At 36.9% G+C, this 19,901-nt stretch overlaps 1 protein-coding gene across 4 annotated transcripts in view; it reads right to left on the reverse strand.

Moving 5' to 3' along the window:
- Nucleotides 1-19,901, reverse strand: part of LOC131690984 (ecdysone-inducible protein E75-like) — a 356,539-nt gene that overhangs the window by 61,679 nt on the left and 274,959 nt on the right. The window contains exon 1 of one of the 4 annotated variants that reach the window (XM_058977101.1): nt 156-1,377. The exons of the other annotated variants lie outside the window; for them this stretch is intronic. Coding sequence (XP_058833084.1) covers nt 156-1,001 — 846 coding nt within the window. The 5' untranslated portion in view covers nt 1,002-1,377. Of the gene's footprint in view, nt 1-155; nt 1,378-19,901 lie in introns of those variants that run through there. 4 annotated transcript variants of the gene reach the window in all.

Genomic DNA, 19,901 nt, shown 5'->3' on the forward strand with positions numbered 1-19,901 from the left:
AAGGAGAACGAATTAATTTGAAGGTTGACCACCAGCGCGCTACTTGGCTCTGTAGCGAATAGATAAAAGTATGGCATAATAAGAGTATGGTATGGAGAGCGTATAAATAATAATGAAAAACAAAATCTGGGAATGGGAAGGCAGTTCGAACATACATGATCTTCGCATAGGTTCTCCTCGAACTGCTTGCAGAGATCATTGATCAGATAGTCGGAGCAGCAGTCGCTGTTGGAGCTACTATTGCTGCAACTGTCGTCACTGGTGGGCTCGGGTGACGCTGACGGCGACGAATGATCGGAACTTTGAGATGACTCCCGACTTCGGCAACCTCCTCCTCCTCCTCCTCCGGAGTGATCGTTGGGAGTTATGGCACACGGACTATTACTACAGCCTTCTTCCTCCTGCTGGTGAGGTTGAGCCTGGTTTGATGATGATGATGATGATTTTAATGCTTCTTCTTCTTCTTCTTCGGCAGCTGCCTGTTCCTGCTGCTTCCGCAGCTCCTGCTCACAGGCACTAATCCACTCTTTGGCAATCGTGGTCTTCTTCCACGGGCAAAGATCGATCTTCGGCGTTGTTTTTATCTTCACCGCGGGTGGGTCTTCCTTTTGACTACTACCGGAGGCGCTATCCGTTGCAGCACTTGCTAGAACACCACTTTTCGGTTCCACCTTGGGAACCACTACTACTTGACTATTACTACTACTACTACTACTGCTACCACCAGCTTCCTCCCCATGGCTGAAGAGGGTTATCCTATTCAAATTTGAACTTTTCAGCGGAGCGGATTCGAGAATTTTAACTAGTGCACTATGAGTCTTCTTAAGACTCTGGCTGTGGCCGTGGTTGTTATCATTGTTACTAGTACTATTGCTATCGTTAGGAGGTTTTAAACTACTACACTGACTGCTTGGAACTTTCAGACTTGTTTCAGTCTTGAGCGCTGCCGACGATTTCTCGCTGGTGGCGGGCTCCTGCTGCTGCTGCACTGCACATCCCATTTTTTTTCTCTAAACTAACGCGGTGTCTCCTTCTGCTAGTGTCTTTCGTAAAGTCGCGCGCGCAAAAAAAAATAATGAACACACTTCTTACTTGACCCTTCACAACAGAAACCGAACTTATTAGATCACGGACTTATTGCACTTCTTCGACGACATCTAGAGGGCCATGCTTTTCGCACACATCACTTTTGCACTCCGCCAAGAAAGAAAAGAAATTTCAGAACGCACAGACGACGCACTGGAGGCGACAACACAACGACGACGACTTGGTAGCGACAACGACGACGACGACGACGGTGACGATGATCGGCCTACTGCGACGACAACGACGACGGTTGCTTCAAGCGCACGCTTGCTCAACTTGACGGACCTATCGGCGGAGTAGATGCTCACATTCCAGAGTTCAATTTGCGAATGAAACTTGAGGAAAACAGTGTACACCAAACAATCCTCCACGCTTGCAACGGTGTGAGGCCCGCGCGCGCCAACTTGTGTTTTCGATTCAAGAGCTGCTGGTAGTGTGTGCGAGTTTTGCCATCTCTTTCACCCTCTTACACACTGCACTGCACTGAACGAACGAACGGACGGACCGACTGACGTGACGGACGGGCTGCTGACTGGTTCACTCGGTCGAGTGTAGTAAAGTAATGCCCTACCACCGTTATTTCTGCTAGCTCGCTGCTGCTTGCTTGCTTGCTTGCTGAGCTGTTATGCTATTTCTCCCCACAAACCCGCCAACGGCCGGGACCAGCCAGGCCCACCCTGCCTGTAGCGCCAGCTGCTGCCTCCCAATGGCTACCCATCCCAGCCGCCGCCACCGCCACCGCCACGATGCTTACTGGTATATTAGTGTGTATGTAGCTCGCACCAGCTGCAAACCCAGGGCACGCGACTCGGTCGGGCATTGGGTGCTGATGAGCGAAAACAGTGGTCGAAGTATGGTCGGGGAATTTGTTGCGATTTTGGGGATTAGATTTAGTTAAGATTACAACTTTTAAAAAAGCAATAAATACCATGCGTTTCCGCAGATTAAGATAAATGAGCAACCATGCGCCTCCGTTGAGGCAGTTAGTCAGCGTCTTTATTTGATACAATCAATTAGGTTTCCATAGAAACTGCATTCGCGTGGTTCGAGTTTAAATGACATTTTACAGCTGTACACCAAGGGTTACTTGGATCGATTTGCATCGAAAATGGGAGGAAACTCTTGCGAACCATTTAAATCTTTAAATCTTCTAATTCCTCTAAATCTTTAAGGTTTACTAAATATTTTACATCTTTTAGCCATTGCAAATCTTCCAAATCTTATGAATCTTCTAAACCTTCAAGATTTTCTAATTCTCCTGAATTTTCTCCATCTTTCCAATCTATTGAATCCTCTAAATTCGTCCCCTAAATTCAAATCTCTCTCTCTCTCTTTGAATCTTCTGAATCTTTTGAATTTTTTGAATCTTTCGAATCTTGTGATCCCCTTATTGTTTTTATTTTTTCAAGTCTTCTGAATATGCTAAATCTCTTAGATATTCTGAATCTTCCAAATCTTCAAAGTTTTCCGAAACTTCTAAATTCTCTGAATCTTCCAAACCTTCTAAATCTTCTAAATTTTCTAAATCTTTTCTAAGGGTTAATTTGTTCACCCCAGCCTAACCTGGCTTCAGATTGAAATGAGAGAGAAGAAATCTTATAATTCTTCCGAATCTTCTGAATTCTCCAAATCTTCTGAATTCCTTAAATTGGCTGAATCTCCTATATCTTATAAACTTTCTAAATCATCTGAATCTTGTGAATCTTTGAACTCTTCAATATCTCTTAAACTTTCAAAATCTTCTGAATCTTCCGAATTATTTTACAAATAGAAAAAAAAACCTTCTGAATTCTCTCAATCTTCTGAATCTTAAAAATCTTCTGAATCTTACGAATCATCTAAATCTTCTACCTTACCTAAATCTACTGAAACTTCTTCTTCTAAATCTTTTGAATCTCCCAAATTTTTCGAATCTTCCGAATCCTCTGAATTCTCTAAATCTTTTGAATTTTATAATTCTTCTGAATATGCTAAACCTTTTGAAAATTCTGAATATTTTAAATCTTCGCAACCTTTCCAATTTTCCGAAGCTTCTGAATCTCCTAAGTGTTCCAAATCTTTTTTTTTATTTTAGAGGTGTTAAAACTTCTCATAAATATTCTTCTTTAGTCCTTAGATATAGCCTAACAACCCTTTCTGTTTATTTAGTTTAAATTCCCCTTAAGGGAGTCTGACAGTGCAAAAAAAATTTTATTTTTGCATATTTTGGATCTCTAAGACAAGAAAAATATGCTCAAGAAAGGATTTACTCGAATTCAAGGCTGCTAGAGCCCATCAAACTATCAGTTATCACAGACAAAATCGGGTCTTCACTGTATTCTGAATCTTTAAAAACGTCTGAATCTCTAAAATCTTCTAAATCCTCCGAATTTTCTTAATCTTCCAAATGTTCTGAATCTTCTAAAGCTTTCAAATTTTCATACAAATAGATAAAATCATCTATATTTTATCAAGCTTCAGAACCTAGAAGATCTTCTAAATATTCTGAATCTTTCAAGTCGTCTGAATCTTCTAAATCTTCCAAATCTTCTAAACGTTCTGAATTTTCAGAATCCTCCAAATTTTGTGAATCTTCTAATTCTCCATGGTTTTCTGATTCTCCTAAATTCTCAGTATCTTTTAAATTTTCTGAATCTTTCATCTCTAAACCTTCTAAATCTTCCGAATTTCCTATATCTTGTGAATTTTAAATCATCTGAATCTTCTAAATTTTCCAAATCTTCTGAATTATCCTATAACAACAAAAATAAAAAAATCTTAAAAATTTTCTAAATCTTCTGAATCATCCCAATCTTCTAAATCTTCTAAATTGCTGAGTCTTCTGAATCCTCTAAATCTTCTACATCATTCGCATACCCCAAATCAAATCAAATCTTCCAAATCTTCTAAATTTTCTAAATGTTCTAAATGCCTTCCGTATCTGCTAAATCTTCTGAATTAACTAAACCTAATTTTCTGAATCTCCCGAAATATCTTACAAATACAAATCATCTTCTAAATATTCTTCTGATTCTTCTAAATCTTCCAAATCTTCTGAAACTTCTAAATCATTTTTTTTAATCTTCTGAATCTCTTAAAGTTTTCTGAATCTTTTGAGTTCTCAATCTATTGAATTTTCTGAATCTGCTAGCTCTTCTAAATATTCTGAATCTTTTAAATCGTCTGAATCTTCTGGAGTTTCTGAATGTCCTAAATCTTCCAAATCTTCCAAGTCTTCTTCTGAATCCTCTAAATTTTCGGAATCTTCTAAACCTTCTGAAACTTCTAAATCTTTCGAATTTTCTGAATCTTGTAAATCTCCTTAATATTCTTAATCTATTACACTCTCAAAACCTTTGAAATCTCCTGAATCTTTCAAATCTAAACCTTCTAAATCTTTTGAATATCCCATATCTTCTGAATTTTAAATCTTTTGAATCTTCTATATCATCTAAATCTTCCAAATTGTCGTACAAATACAAAAAAAATCTTATAGATTTTCTAAATCTAAATTTTTCTAAATTTCCTCTCCCGAATCAGCTGAGCTATCTCGGGTAATAAGCATAGCTTCAATCCAATCAAAAATACTTCTAATCTCCGTAGCTGTACTGGCAAAACGAGCAGGAGTTTGTTTAGACCAAATCGTTTAAGACACGTACACTTTATAGCCATTTAAAAGTTTTCTTGTCCCTATATCCAGGCATTTGGAATACAGCCTAGAGGATTACTGGCCCGAAATCATTCAGTTATGAATGTGTTCAATGTCTGTTTCCCTAATTGGAGAAGTGCCGAAAATATTTCGTCCTATCCTTCAGATTTTAGCAGCTAATCAAAAAAAATCGAGCAAATATTCCACATACGCGGACCAATCGTGCACTGGATATACTCTATTCGATATATTATTTTATGTGGAGATACCCCAGAAGATACAATTGAAGATCCGTAGAAAAATTGTTAATTTAAAAATGCACAGAAAACTTAGAAAACTAGCTAATAAGGGTGTTGATTAAGAAAATTAGTACAAGACTAAGGTACCTTTCGGCACAAATGGTGTTTGCACAATTTTATTCTTAGGCAGAGATACCAGAGAGAGAGTGATTTTTTAATTGAAAATGTGCTTTTTTGAAAGAGAGTTTTTTTTTAAATAGAATAATACATCAGTCCGAAAATCTGTGAACAATTTTATTCAATAAATCTGAAGGCATCAAAAAAGTAGGTTATAATTATAATTTTTTATAATTTTAAAAATTCACCACAAAAGCACCGAAGTTTGAGTACCATGCACTAGAGATAGTCGGGTTTCGTTTTTTTTAGCAGACACAGACTACTGAGAAACTTGACTTATACATTTTTCTCGGTTCTAACAACAGTTGGCTAGATATTACTAAATAGTAAAAGTTATTAATAGTTTAGAGTCGTAGTACTGAAGTTAGAGCAAGTATTTGAAATATACTAATTGGAAAATTAGAAATTGCATCCTGTGGAAACTAATATTCCATCTTCTGCTCATAACAAATAGAAATTTTGCATTTCATTACTACGAGAACCGATTAAAGAGAAGCGATGAAAAATCACCCCTATCGCATTCAATAAAATACTAGTAATCGAAAGAGAATAGGTAATAGGTCTTTATTTGGTGTGGTGAACTGTGGAAAAAATAATTTGGAAAAATGGTGTTTGCACCACTATTTTTTCCTTAGGGAGAGATACTTAAATCTTAACCTGCAACACAGTTGGGTAGTATCCCATCGGGATGGCTGTTTCAGGACGCTGCCGTACTACTACTCTTTTTCAATCAATCCGTATAGAAAACAGTAGAACCTAAACGCATGCTCGTTGCAGTCACATTAAAGGGAATTTCATGGATTGTCTTGGTCTGTATCCAATCTACTAGTTATCGTATATGTATAATACCTAGATTAATAGCAAGAGACCCCCTTTCCTTCCTAAAACGGAAGAAGAATACATAATTCAAAAAGTCTATAACATTTAAAATAGCACTAGTAATAAAAGCTGCAAATTGGTGACAGATTTGTTTGAAATTGAATGAGAAACAATTCTCAAATAATGTCCTACTATGCTCAAATCGCTGTTGTTCGTTGCATCATTCATTCGTGCAGCACTGCCGATCATTTTTCCTTCATTTTCAACTTCATTGGCGATGGGAATATCTCTCCGCTGGGGTACGAACTAGGTTTTTCGAGGCGAAATTTTCTGAATATACTTATTGCTGTGCATTTAGGTTTGAAAATGCTAAACATGTAAACAATTATTTCAAACTGTTTACTACAGATTGTCAAAGTGAATGATTAAATTGAATAGTGGTTCCGGTAGATTCAACTGGAAGTTTGGATTTGAAAATTCCGCATCACTACCGGTGACACATCAAACGTAATAAAAGTTGAAAGTTCAAAAATCATAGGCTATCCAAAATTTGAGAAATTCAGAAATTGAAGAATCAGAGTACATTAAGTCAAAAATTGAGCAATCATTGAATCTCAGAAATAAGGATCATTTGTAATTCTGGATTAATTAAGAAACCTGTGACTATTAGATTCCAGGAAATCTTAAAATACAGTATCGAAGAGAACAGAGTGTACAGGAAAAAGGACAGACTTTTGATCCTTATTAATGAGCACATATGTCAATATTCGAAATCTAGAATTAGGGTTACTGTGCCCTAATTCATCTTAGCACCTCTATTCATCTCACCCGTCGGGAGCACGTCGTTTGGCATAAGTTCATTTGGCATAAGTTCATTTGGCATAATGTTCATTTGACATAATGGTCATTTGGCATGATGGTCGTTTGGCATAATTTAAATAATACATTGAATTTTCTGTTACTAATCGTTGACGCCTAATGTAACTACGCCACATCGCTTGAAACCGTGTGCTGTCCGACATCGCTCCGCTCCGTCGGACTTGAACTAGTTGATATCCCCTATGTTTGAGTAATCCGGGCAAACGAGTGGATCACAGGTTTGCTCGCGAGGGGCCGACGACGCACCATCGGAACCCGGCGGATCCCGCTTCGGATCCTTGGTCTCAGTTATACAACGATGCCAAGGGTTAATTGGTATATAGGTTCAAATAACTGCTCATATTTGAAAGAAGAATCAACCGTTATGTTTAAGTAATCCGGGCAAACGAGTAAATCAACAAATGTGCAAATTTAAAGAACAGCTCATGACTGAAAGAAGGAATCAACCCTTATGTTTCTGGCAAATATACACAAATATATTTGCCAGAAACAAGGATTGATTCCTTCTTTAAGACATGAGCAGTTCTTTGAATTTGTATACCAAATAGCGCTCGCAAGTAAACTGGTGATCCACTCGTTAGCTCAAACTTAGGGGTTGATTCCTTCTTTCAACCATGAGCAGTTCTTTGAATCAATATACCAAATAGACCTTGGAAATATCGCATAACCGAGACCAAGGGGGCAAGGTGGTTATTGACCCGTCGTCAGAAGCGACTACCCCTCACCAGCAACCCACTCGTTTGCCCGGGTTACTCAAGCATAGGGGCTATGAACTAGTTTAACTACCATACTTAAAGCGATGTGGCGTAGCCACATTAGACGTCAACATTGAATATAACAGAGATTTCAATGTATATTTCAAATTATGCCAAACGACCATTATGCCAAATGACCATTATGCCAAACGACCATTATGCCAAATGATCATCATGCCAAACGACGATTATGTCAAATGAACATTATGCCAAACGAAAGCATGTGTCACCTGCTGTTATGCCAAATGAATATTATGCCAAATGAACTTATGCCAAATGACGTGCTCCCATCTCACCCATTTGAACACATTAGTTAGAGCAGTGTCTGCTATCTCTATTCAACGCATCAGCTCAAATTGTAGGATGAATAAGGGTGCGTTGTACTCGACTTTTCGCTTCGATCTAACGAGAGTATTTTACATTTTTCAAGCCAGATTTTTTATTGATCGTCTTCTTAAGAATAAGCCGTATAAAGCAAAGATGTTGATACCCATTTAAGTGCAATCTAACCAGTGTAAGCCGATTTATCAGCGAAATAGTGTGACGTCGTGACTAATGAGATGAATAAGGGCACGTCTACCCTACATGCAAAAAAAGGATCGAAATTAATGACAAAAAATAATGAATTAATTCTCTATCAGGAATATATATCACAAAATCGCCAATTAACATAAGATTACAAGCCAGGGGTGGGCGTAGCGTAGTTGGAAAATCGATTGCATTGTACGCAGCGCACCTGGGTTCGAGTCCCGACCCCGCACATGGGGTTAGAAATTTTTCATAAGAGATTTTTCTAACCCGAAAAGGCGAATGACCTTAAGGTTAACACCTCTATAATCGAAATAAAAAAAGATTACAAGCCGCACATTTTGGAAATTTCTGGTTTTTTAAATTATTACAATTATCAATTTCTCATATTCCTAAATCCCGGGATGCGTGGATTTTTAGATTCATAAATTCTTGGGTTATCTCGGATCCGCTGAAATTATAACATCTTGTATCCGTCTTAATTGTTGAAATACTGCTTATATATTTGCTGATCGGAATATTTCTTGATGTTTTAATATTATCACCCTAGGTTGAGAAAAAGGACAATCCAAAAAATCAACATTCAATTTTTCTAGAATAAGTATTTCAAATGGAAAATTTGAAATCCCCTGTTGAAAGCAGTGAGAATTTGTAAAAATTAGCGTGTAGTAGGAACTCTTTTTCTATAAATCTATAGAAAATTTGTACCCTGAAAATGCACAGAAAATTTGCAAAATTTGGTAATGAATGCATTGATCTGGTAAATTCGTGCTAAGGTAGTAATTGGCCTGCTAAGGTAGTAATAGATATTATGGACCACGATATAATATTAAATTTTGTAGTCACAAATAGTGCCTAAAAAATGTTTTTTCTTGGAGTAAAATACGACAAATAGCCATTAAATTATTTTACGCGTATGACGTGAATATTTTCTATCCCATTAAAATTTTTGAGAAATGCCAAATTCTTTGTAAAAAAAGTATAATAAGACTCCAGCGTAAGCTGTATTATTATACGGTGGTAAAGGGAGAGGTTCGATCCACGGTATTTTTCTTAGGGCAAACCATACAAAGATTCTTTGCTTCAGTCGGTTATTCTGAATGGTGTCACTTGGCATCCATACTTGTACAGCTCGCGCTAGTACGCCATATAGGGTTTTCAGGGTATAGAAACCCTCAGAATTTACAGTTCTATGATTCCAAAAGTTCAAAGCGGCAAACGTCTTCGCCGTTGTTGAAGGGATATGGTTGGCAAATTTCTGTCGAATAACACAGGCTCGCTCATAAAACTTCTGCAGCCTGCATACCATTAACAAGTATTACTTTTCAATATTAACTATATCAATTTGAAGATTTTTAGAATTTTTAGATCATCAGAAAAGAATAGTTGTAGTCGTTTTCAAAAATTGATGATTGAGCAGAGATCGTTGATGAATTAAGGAAAGATAAGTGGCTCTATGTGACTTCCCTGAGAGATACCAAATGGCGTTTACACTTCACTTAAGCGGTGCCAATTCTACATTAAAGCAGACGTAGAATAACAGTTTTTGGTTTTCCACACAGAAAAATCGCTGCAGTTTTGTTATATCCATTGAATTTTAATATGTACATGGACAGATAGGTAGGCGCAAAACCGTATTTTAAAACCACAAGCACACATAATAATCATTACAATTCATCTCAAGTTCTAGTACAATATAACATCAAATTACAGTCAAAATAAACATCAAAACACAGTAGATCGTTCAATTTAATCGATGATGTGACAGGACACCTCACCAAATTCGAAGAGCTCTTTCACAGTGGTGAATGCTCGAATGCATGCGGTAATCTGATCGTTGTATCCAAATACACAATTGTACAAAATCAGTTTCAAATGAACGGTATAACGCTCCCATAAGACGCTACTGAATTTTTAGTTGATCGGACTTCCGGTTCCGGAGTTACGGGTTGAAGAGTGTGGTCACACAGCAAATTCCCAAATTAATCGGTAACCCTATGATTGATGCCCCTTGGGAACTCGCCAAGTTCCCGAGCTAATGTCGCACCTATTTCCCAGCAAACTCTTAACCGATGTTTACAAACTTGATTTAAAATGAAATATATCGTACTCCCATTGACTGCTATTGAGTTTTATTCAGTTTTGACTTTTGGTTCCGGGGTTACAGGTTGGTAATTGCGGTCACATAGGAATTTCTCATACAAACCTCATAGCTTTAAAATCTATTGAAATAAACATCAATTTACTTCGATTATCAGGCCTAGATCACTGATGGTGAATCAAAAATTATTGGAATGTATTGTCCACTATCGATAATTTCGGAAGTCCCGGGGTTCCAGGCAAATTTCAGATCTAAAGCCACTTCGGTGATGACAACCAAATTTCACTAACCTAGTCTCAAATGGAAGGTATAATATGAAGTTCGGTTTTGAACCCTCCATCTACCCATCCACCTCCTACCTCTCAACCCCCAGCCCTTTCTCACCCAGGACCCTCTCAGACCAACCTCCCACAAGCATTCCCTTCATCCACCCCGTATACTACAATAAGTTAGATGATTCCCGATGCAACCTCCCTCTCCCACTAATTATATCCCTTCCCTTCTCCACCATGTCCGTAAATCCATTCGTTGAACTGATGTCTGAGAAAATTTGAGATTTTCAGATTTCAAATTCAGATTATAGATTTCTGATTCCTAATTTCAGATATCAGAATCCACATTTTAGATTCCAGATTACAGGTTTCAAATCTCTGTGCTGATTTCAGATTCCAATTTTTAGTTTTCAGATTCCACATGTCTTATTTTAGATTTCAGATTACGGATTTCAGATCTCAGAATCCAGATGTCAGAATCTAGAATTCAGACCCCAGTTTCCAGTTTTAAACTTCCGATTGCAGATTTTCGATTCTAAATTTCTGATCACTGATTTCAGATTCCAAATTTCTGATTCCAAATTCAGATCTCTCTGTTTACAGATTTCAGATATTAGATCACAAATTTTAGATTCGAATTTCAAAGATTACGGATCCTTCGGGGTGGGCGTAGCGTAGTTGGTAAATCGATTGCCTTGTACGCAGCCCACCTGGGTTCGAGTATCGACCCCGCACATAGGGTTAGAAATTTTTCATAAGAGATTTTTATACCCCGAAGAGGCGAATGACCTTAAGGTTAAAACATCTATAATTGAAATAAAAAAAATACGGATCCTAGATTCCAGTTTTAACATTTAAATTTTAGATTCTAAATTTTCGATTTCAGGTTTCAGATACCAGCTTTCAAATTTAAGATTCCAGACTTCAAATGTCCGATTTCCGATTTCAGTTTTCAGATTTAATATTTTAAATTTTATCCAGCATTTCTAGTATATCATTCTGGATTTTTGCAAATTTCAAAACAATCACATTTATTCGAATAATTCATATTTTTAAATATGCTTTTGTTATGTCACCTTTCCTATTTTCCTACAATTTTTTAAAGAAAAGATTTTTATTGCGAGATCAACTCCAAAGTTTTGCTGTATTTATGCGGGTTTTTAATTTAATTTCGGATTGTTTCAAACACCTTTTTTTCCATTATCATTAAATTTTCAATTGAATTTGCTTAAAGTAAATTTGTTTTTCGTGAATTTTAAATTAAAAACAGCGCTGTTTCTAGGTTTTAACATTTATGTTCATGTATTATTTCAAACTGATGTGAAATTTCATATTTGTCTTTATTTGTTGAACATTTCATTGTATGATTTTTATTCTCCGTTTTCAGTTTGTCACTTTTCACATATTTTCTTAGTTCAGGTAATTCTTCATAGACTTGTTTGATATTAGGAACATCTCGAAGTAACAGTTTCTTTTTGGGGTGGGGTTCAGAAAAAAAATCATTTCTTTCATCTCATGATATGATAAAAACAATTTCTTTTAACAATATAAAATTCGAATCTTTTATTAGAAATCAGCATGAACGATGATAATATTGAAACGTTGTACTTGGACTGAATTATTATTATCAGAATTTTCTAAAAATAAATAAGATTCATTAAAAGGACACGAGTTGGAGATTTCCTCAATGAATTATGGTCTATTTTAATGATTTGGTTAATTTTTTAATTAATTCAAATATTGTTTGTCTACCACCTGAAAATATCAATCAACCCAATCCCGGTGATTTCATCTAGTAACCATCGACAGAAAACTTCCGTTTGAACCAGCAGCCAACCCATTCCCACCCAATATGCGTTGGAGATGCGTGCCCTAGTTATGCAACTCGCAACCCCCTTCCCAACCATCCCCCCGTTTCGACCTTCGATCACGCTATATATTTCGATCAGCCAAGACTAAACCCCCTTCCTTTCTGGTGCCTTCTACGGCTGCTCCGACTGCGGTTTACGTGTTTCTGTCGTTTTTTTCCTTCTATCTTCTTTCTGTTCCAACAAAGGCTGCTGCGAAGCAAAAGCAAGGCGCACAGTTCAACGACCTGTCATTGCCGTCGTTGTGAGTCGCCTCAACCAACCAACCCAACCACCCACCCACCCACTGCCCCACATTAGCGGTGGTAGCCCTCGACGCTGTTTACCACCGTCAACCTACCAACCCGACCATATTCTGTTCGCACCACGACAGCATCGGTTCTGAGCTTTGTAGGGTACCCTGTTGTAAGCAACCATCCAAGACAACCCATCCGACCAACCAACCAACCAACCACCCACCCATCCGACCGAACCGAATCCAAGCAGCCACAGCCTCGACGGCATGAAACGGCGCAACACTTTTCTCACACGACGACGACGACGAAGACGACGACAACGAACAGGACGGCGGGCGACGCTGTTGCCATGGCTTGCGCTATGCTCTCTATGCCGATGACTTTCACACATATACAACGTTCGGTTCAAAAGCATCAGCGCGCGCGGCCATCGCTCGAAAACGGAACGGGGTTGCACGTTTCGAAAAGAGAAAAAAAAAAACACACACAACACAACACAACCATCAGACCTCGTGCCATGCTTTAGAGAGCGCGTTTGTTGGTTGTTTATTGCTTGGCACTGCTGCTGGCTGGCTGGTCTCCCGTGTCCCTGACGGTGTATGGGTATGCCCTCGGAATGTGCCACAGTGTTGGTAGGTTTTTTCGTGACCCAATTTTTGGTCATCTACCCCGGCTCTGCTCGAGAGACCAAGAGACTCTGGGTGAGTCGGTGTCGGTTGGTTCGGGGAGGGTAGGTCGACTGTTGGCTGGTTGACTGTGGCGCGGCTCTGCTTGCTAGTCAGTGTGATTCAGCACGGCCCAGTCACAGACGAATGGGTGAAACAGAGTCAGATAGAGTGAAAGAGAGACAAGACTTGCTGCTGCTGCATTGCTCTTCTCACAATGACTCTGTTTCGAATTGTGGGACCGTTTTTTGGCGCGAGCGCGCGGCAGGTATGGCAAGCGCGGCTCTAAAACCGTGCAGCGAGAGGAAAGTGAGAGGAATTCACAACAACAACAACAACAACAACTGTGTGGTGTACTAGCAGCAAACAGCAAAACATCGATTGGGGAAAGGGGTGCCCGAGGACGCGCGGGCAAATCGAAGGAGATCAAGCTAAGATGATGAAGAAACAAGCGGAGCAAAAAAAAAAGCACAACATTGAGGTTGAGACTGAGCTAGTCTCTAAAATGCGCGGCGGAGTGACGAAAAAGTACCACTCGCACAATCTTGGTTGGCAAACTAGTTGGCGATTGTCCCTTCAAGACCTCTAATCACACATACAGCCGCGCACGTATGCGCATTTATCGTCACCCCGTTATGCACACCGAGCACAGAAAATAGACGAAATAAGTCAACAATTGTGCGCGGTGCGAGATGCGTTCATAAATTGGACGGTGACGAATGTGAGGCGAAATTATGAATAAATGGATTGCGCGCGCGCGCTTGCCTCGGTGCATGATTGTGTCAGACGCGGGACCGTAGTAGGCGGGCTTTAAAAGGTTTTAGAAAATTTGACAGGCGCACATTGTTCACGTTTTCAGTTAGGAAAATTATACAAGGTGCTGGAAAGGCAGGGTTGTTGCAAAAAATGGAAACCAATTTTGTTGTCTTTTTAATTTATGGTCGTTTCTGGTAGACTTCAAAATAAGAATTGTCAATAATGTGATTAAACAAAAAAGAAAAAGAAACGTAGGAAAGTGTTAAAATTAACAATTAGAAAATATAGAAATAAAGGTATGTCTTGGAAAAATGAGAAAATAATCGTAAGATAATACTTTAACAAGAAAATATGAAATAGAAACTAGGCAAACACGAACAGAGGATCTATCTCGATTCTTGTAAAATCATGAGTATCCTCATTTCCGTTTCGTTTTTTTATTTATTTTTCTTGCAAATCTCTTTTTTAAGTTTTTACTTATTCATTGTATTACATATTTACTTTCATTTCGCTTCTATTGTTTCATTTGCATTTATTTTAGTTTTTTAGTTGCAAATTTATCTTGTTTATTTATATTTTTCTATTTCTTTTTTTACTTTCAATATTTATTTTTGCGCTATTTTAAAATAATATTTTATATTTAACTAAGAAGATATCAAAAGAAAAATATTAAAATAAGGAACAAACAAAACTAAGAGAGCAATAAAACATTGAAAAGAATAAAAACTACGGTAGAGAAAATATCAACTTTGGAAAAGGGAATGGAGAGATAGGAAAAACACAAATTAGAAAAATATTAAGAAGAGATAATAAGTACTAGAAAAACTCGAAACTTGAAAAATACTATTGTAGAAACAAGAACTGATAGGATAATAATATAGGCAAATAGGAAAATGCAAAATAGATTAAATAAATATTTAGTGATTACCAGGTGCTTGGAGAACTACCCATTGAACACATCGAAAATTGAAAATTACGATAAGCTGAGCATGCTATCAGAATGGCAAATGACAAGCCGGTAAAAATAGTACTCAAAACTAATCCGACAGGTAGAAGAAGGTGTAGTGCAAAGCAAGCAAGGGCGATCGAACATGTTGCATGGGATCTACGGTATCTTCGTGCCCGGTGAGACAGAAACATAATCGCATGGCTATTTCTTGCTCGACAAAAAAATATAACATGCGTGTTTGAGACTGCTTTTCGCTTCGAAAAGTAGAGGGAAAATGATTGAAATGACCTTTTTTGTTTGTTTCTATCAGGTCAGTTATTATTTTACAATGAAGTCTGTTGTACGGATTTTCCAACTTTAACAAAAGCTAAAAAAAGAAAAAAAAATACAGAAAAAAAAATAAATTCAAAAAAGAGAAAGAAGATAAATAAGAAAATAGAAATGAGAAGAAAGAGAACACAGGAAATTAGGGAAATATAGCTAAAAAATTAGGAAAAGAGGAAACGCACAAAAAAACAGGAAAATAAGACAATAAAAAATGGAAAAATTGAAAATAATAAAAAAAGCAAAGTATGAAATTAATAATTCATTTTTTTTATCTTTTGGCTTAAGTGCCAATACCTTATTTAGGACTGGTGGTATCCAACGGGGAAAAACGATCGGAAATGGTGAGTGAAGCTAAGCAATCATGTGAAAAAAATTCCCCCCAGAGGCGAGACTCGAACTCGCAACCTTTGAGACTCCGGCCCAATGCACTAACCCTTATGCTATCCCTGGGTATGGTGACATCCCAGAAAGAACATATGATTATCCCACTGGCGACAGTGATCGTACCCAAGGGCAAGGGACCAGAAATCGACAGTCTTCATTAGCTCTGTCACCCACCGAAGTACGATGGGTAATGAACTAAAAATTAGACATCAGACGATTATAAAAAATCGGGCCTTGGTATCTAGCGGGGAAATTAAATAGATCAAATGTGTTGGGGTGATCAGCTGCCGTTGTGTGTGATTCTCGCTTTGCAGGCAGGGTACGATCACCGTCGCCAGTGGGATAATCATATGTTCTTTCTGGGATGTCACCATACCCAGGGATAGCATAAGGGTTAGTGCATTGGGCCGGAGTCTCAAAGGTTGCGAGTTCGAGTCTCGCCTCTGGGGGGAATTTTTTTCACATGATTGCTTAGCTTCACTCACCATTTCCGATCGTTTTTCCCCGTTGGATACCACCAGTCCTAAATAAAGTATGAAAGGAAAGAAAGGTAATCGAGAAAATTGGTGAATAGAAAAAATAGGAAACAGGTTCATAGGAGATCCGAAAAATAGGAAAATATGAAAATATAATAAAAAAAAATATTAAAAAAACACGAAAACATGAAAATTTTCAAATATGTGAATGACAATATAAAATCATTGCATTGGAAAAAATAGAACAGGTAAACAAGAAAATAAGATAAAATATAAGTAATAAAATTAGTATACATAATTTAATGAAACTTTCTGTACATGAAGACTTTGTCACAAAATGCCACTTTTCATACATTGTTTTTTTTAAAGAATGATCTAGACAGTCTTTTGAAAAGGGTCAAACTTTTTCAACCATTTTTTTTTTCAAATGACTATAGTCTAAAAATAGCAAATCCTACAAAAAATGTTGTGGGAGTGATTTTCACAAAATTAGTTCATTTTTTTGAATAAAAATATTGAAAAGTATTCTTCATCGATTCCTACACTGAAAAAAATCGATTTTACAAATTTAAAGTCAATTTACAAAAATTCTTCATCTTCTTTGAATTGGATGAAATTTTGTTCCAAGATAGATAGTTGGACACTTCCAAGAAAAAAAAAGTTATTTGAAAAAAACTTTTCCTTGTCCAAACTGATTTTTTTTTCAATTACCTATCTTGGAACAAAATTTCATCCAAATCAAAGACAAGGTTTTTGTAAATCGACTTTAAATTTTTAAAATGGATTTTTTTCAATGTAGGAGTCGATGGAATTTTTTTAATATTTTTATTCAAAAATTGGATTAATTTTGTGAAAATCACTCCTACAACATTCTTTTGTAGGATTTGTTATTTTTATTTTTCATTTGAAAAATGGTTGAGGAGTTTGACCCTTTACAAAAGACAGTCTAGATCATTTTTGGAAAAACAAAGTATGCAAAGTGGCTTTTTGTGACAAAGTTCTAATGTACAGATAGTTTCATTGAAATCTAAGAGATTGCTGCCAATATTTGTTCGAGTTGGCGCGAAATGCGTCTATAGGAAAATAAAAAAATTGAAAAATAAGCCAAAAGGGTAATAAGAAATATTTTGAAAATTGAAAAATAGAATGATCGTAAAGTACGAAAATAGAAAAATGGGAAGCGAGAATAGCGCAGTTGGTACGTCGATTTCACTATGCTATATTCCTTCTTAGTGGAGAACAATTTGGGTAAAAACTATTTTGCGTGTGAAGAGCGTAAAACTTATAACAAAATTTGTTTTGAAATTTGAGTTTCAACTTTGTCTCATCAGCAGTTCCTTTTCTTGTAGGACATCACGCTTGACTAGCGATTTACTCAGGAACAAAAATTGTGTTTCCGTTTCTTTGGAGCTATCGTAAATCTGGCACTAGCTTACTTCTGTCATTAAGTTAGTGTCGGATTCTGATGAGACGAAGTAGGAACATAAATTCCACGTCGATTTCCTTGTACGCAGCTCATCTGAGTTTGATTACCAGTCCCCATACATTGGGTTAGAGATTTTTCTTAGGCGCAACAGAGGCAAAAAGGATCTATAAAAAACATGAAGATTTAGAAAAATCAGCAAAAAAATGGTAAGTAAACTATAGGAAAAGAGGAACGTACTATAAAGAAATAAGACCAAAAAACTCAAAAATGATAAAAATAGAAAAGAAAAAAAAAGGAAAATTGGAATAAGAATCAAGCCAAATAGAAAATATATCATAAATAGGATAATTTGAAATATGAGAAATCGTCAACAAGCAAATGTCTAAACGGACAAGAGGGTTTCCCGCTAAAATATTGCATTTTTTTGATATTTATGCTATATTTTCTATTGCCAATACAACTGGAATTACATTGCATTTTTGCTATTCTTCCCATTTTTATTATCTGGCTATTTTTGGTATTTTTCCTAGTTTTCATCTTCGCCATTTTCTTTTTTAAAATTTTTACTACTTTTGCTCAGTCTTCGTTCGACTCTCTTTTAAATCGGTTCTGATTCCGTGCAGTCGTTGAGAAGTTATATGTGAAAATATTCTTTATTTATGGCACTTTCTGATAAGTCAAGTTATATTATTTTCTTCTTCTGTTGTCGTTCATACAAAGTATTGACTGTTTCGATTGTGGGTAACAGAATAGTCTTCGTAAGCCGTTGTCGTTGGATTAGCGACAATGATAGACACATCGAGCAAATATGATCTATTCTAGACGATTCAACTGACCAATACAAAATCCCATGACAACTTTAAGAAGTGGGCGCAAAAAATTAGTTTCTAATAATTTACCCTGTTGGCCTAGAACCCAGCTGGTACTCGAAAAGTTGCTCGGAGCAGCAATTTAATTTTTGTCCCAATCTAGTGTACATACCTAATCATGAAGTCGAAATTGATGGTGTAGTGATGTACTGTAGGCTGAATATATAGTACCTTTTCAAACACGCAGTCGGTCACTTCCCTAACCCGAATGTCGCATACCCAGAATGATACTCACTCATTTGAGACATGCTTTTCGACCTCTATCTAAACGAAAAGAAATCCTTAACCTCCTAGATGAAAATCAATTTCCAATCCAGTAGGTATGACACTGCCTGGAATGATCAAACTAGAGTAATGCAGGGTTTTTTGTGAAGATATTGATTGCAATAAATTGCACTGGAGATCGTATAAATTGAGAAACTCAAGTTCATCGCCGCGTCTCTATATTACCCGCCCAATGAAACAAATAGACATGCGCCGATTTGATGAAAATTATGGATCTTTTCCCAAAGCCAATGATCGTAGAGCGTATGTACTAAATTAATTCACAACCGGGCTCGAAATGATTATTTTGACCACTAAAAAGATAACCAGAATAGCCTGCCTCTGAGCCGAAATAGCAGACTGAATATTTGCTCAGCCAGTCTTACTCTGAACTGGAACTGGAGAGTTGTTCAAGATGCTACTGGAAGTGATCACTAGAGTGACAAAAAATTACACACCCGCCCCTCGACCATAAAAAATCATGAACATATATCCCGCTAGTCTAACAAAAAAAATCCGGTAATAACCTCATGAATAAAGTAGCACGGTAACGTGGTGAGAAATCACAAAAATCGCAAATAAGCTCATGAAATCATGAACATCATTTGACTGTCGGCTGTGTATTTGCAAATTATGAACAAGCGAGTCAAAACAAAAACTAAGCATGTCCAGGGAACAACAACAGTAACGAGTGTACCGCCATTTAAATATTCAAGGCGAACTAGTTTTTTGGGAACCACAAATAGTTTCATGAATACGAGGTCTATTATTCATAATTTCAGGAACTTGGTCACGGTTTTCATAAATCGTTCAGTTCACAAAATCGCCATCTATTTTTCATGAATTTATGAACGGATTTTTTTCCGTGTATGTCTAGAGATTAAAGAAGAATATTTTAACAGCTATAGTTTATTAAAAATAAAGAAACAAAATATGTTTCAACGGGTCTTCAAAATTAAATATTTTTTATCATGATATATGATCTCCCATGCGTCCTACGTCGAGTGAGCAATAAAAAATAGATATTGTCGCACAAATTTCAGTGCTTTCCGAACCGATAATTAAACAATTAATAAACCAATAATGGGAACAAAAAAAAAATTACGACAAATCAAGCCAGCTCATCGATTCACATATAATCGAGAGTAATTCCTAAATAAATGCAAGTCTATGCAAATTTGAACTTTCAGGGAATAT

The sequence above is a fragment of the Topomyia yanbarensis genome, chromosome 3 (genome assembly GCF_030247195.1).
Source record: "Topomyia yanbarensis strain Yona2022 chromosome 3, ASM3024719v1, whole genome shotgun sequence".
NCBI classification, from domain to species: Eukaryota; Metazoa; Arthropoda; class Insecta; order Diptera; family Culicidae; genus Topomyia; species Topomyia yanbarensis.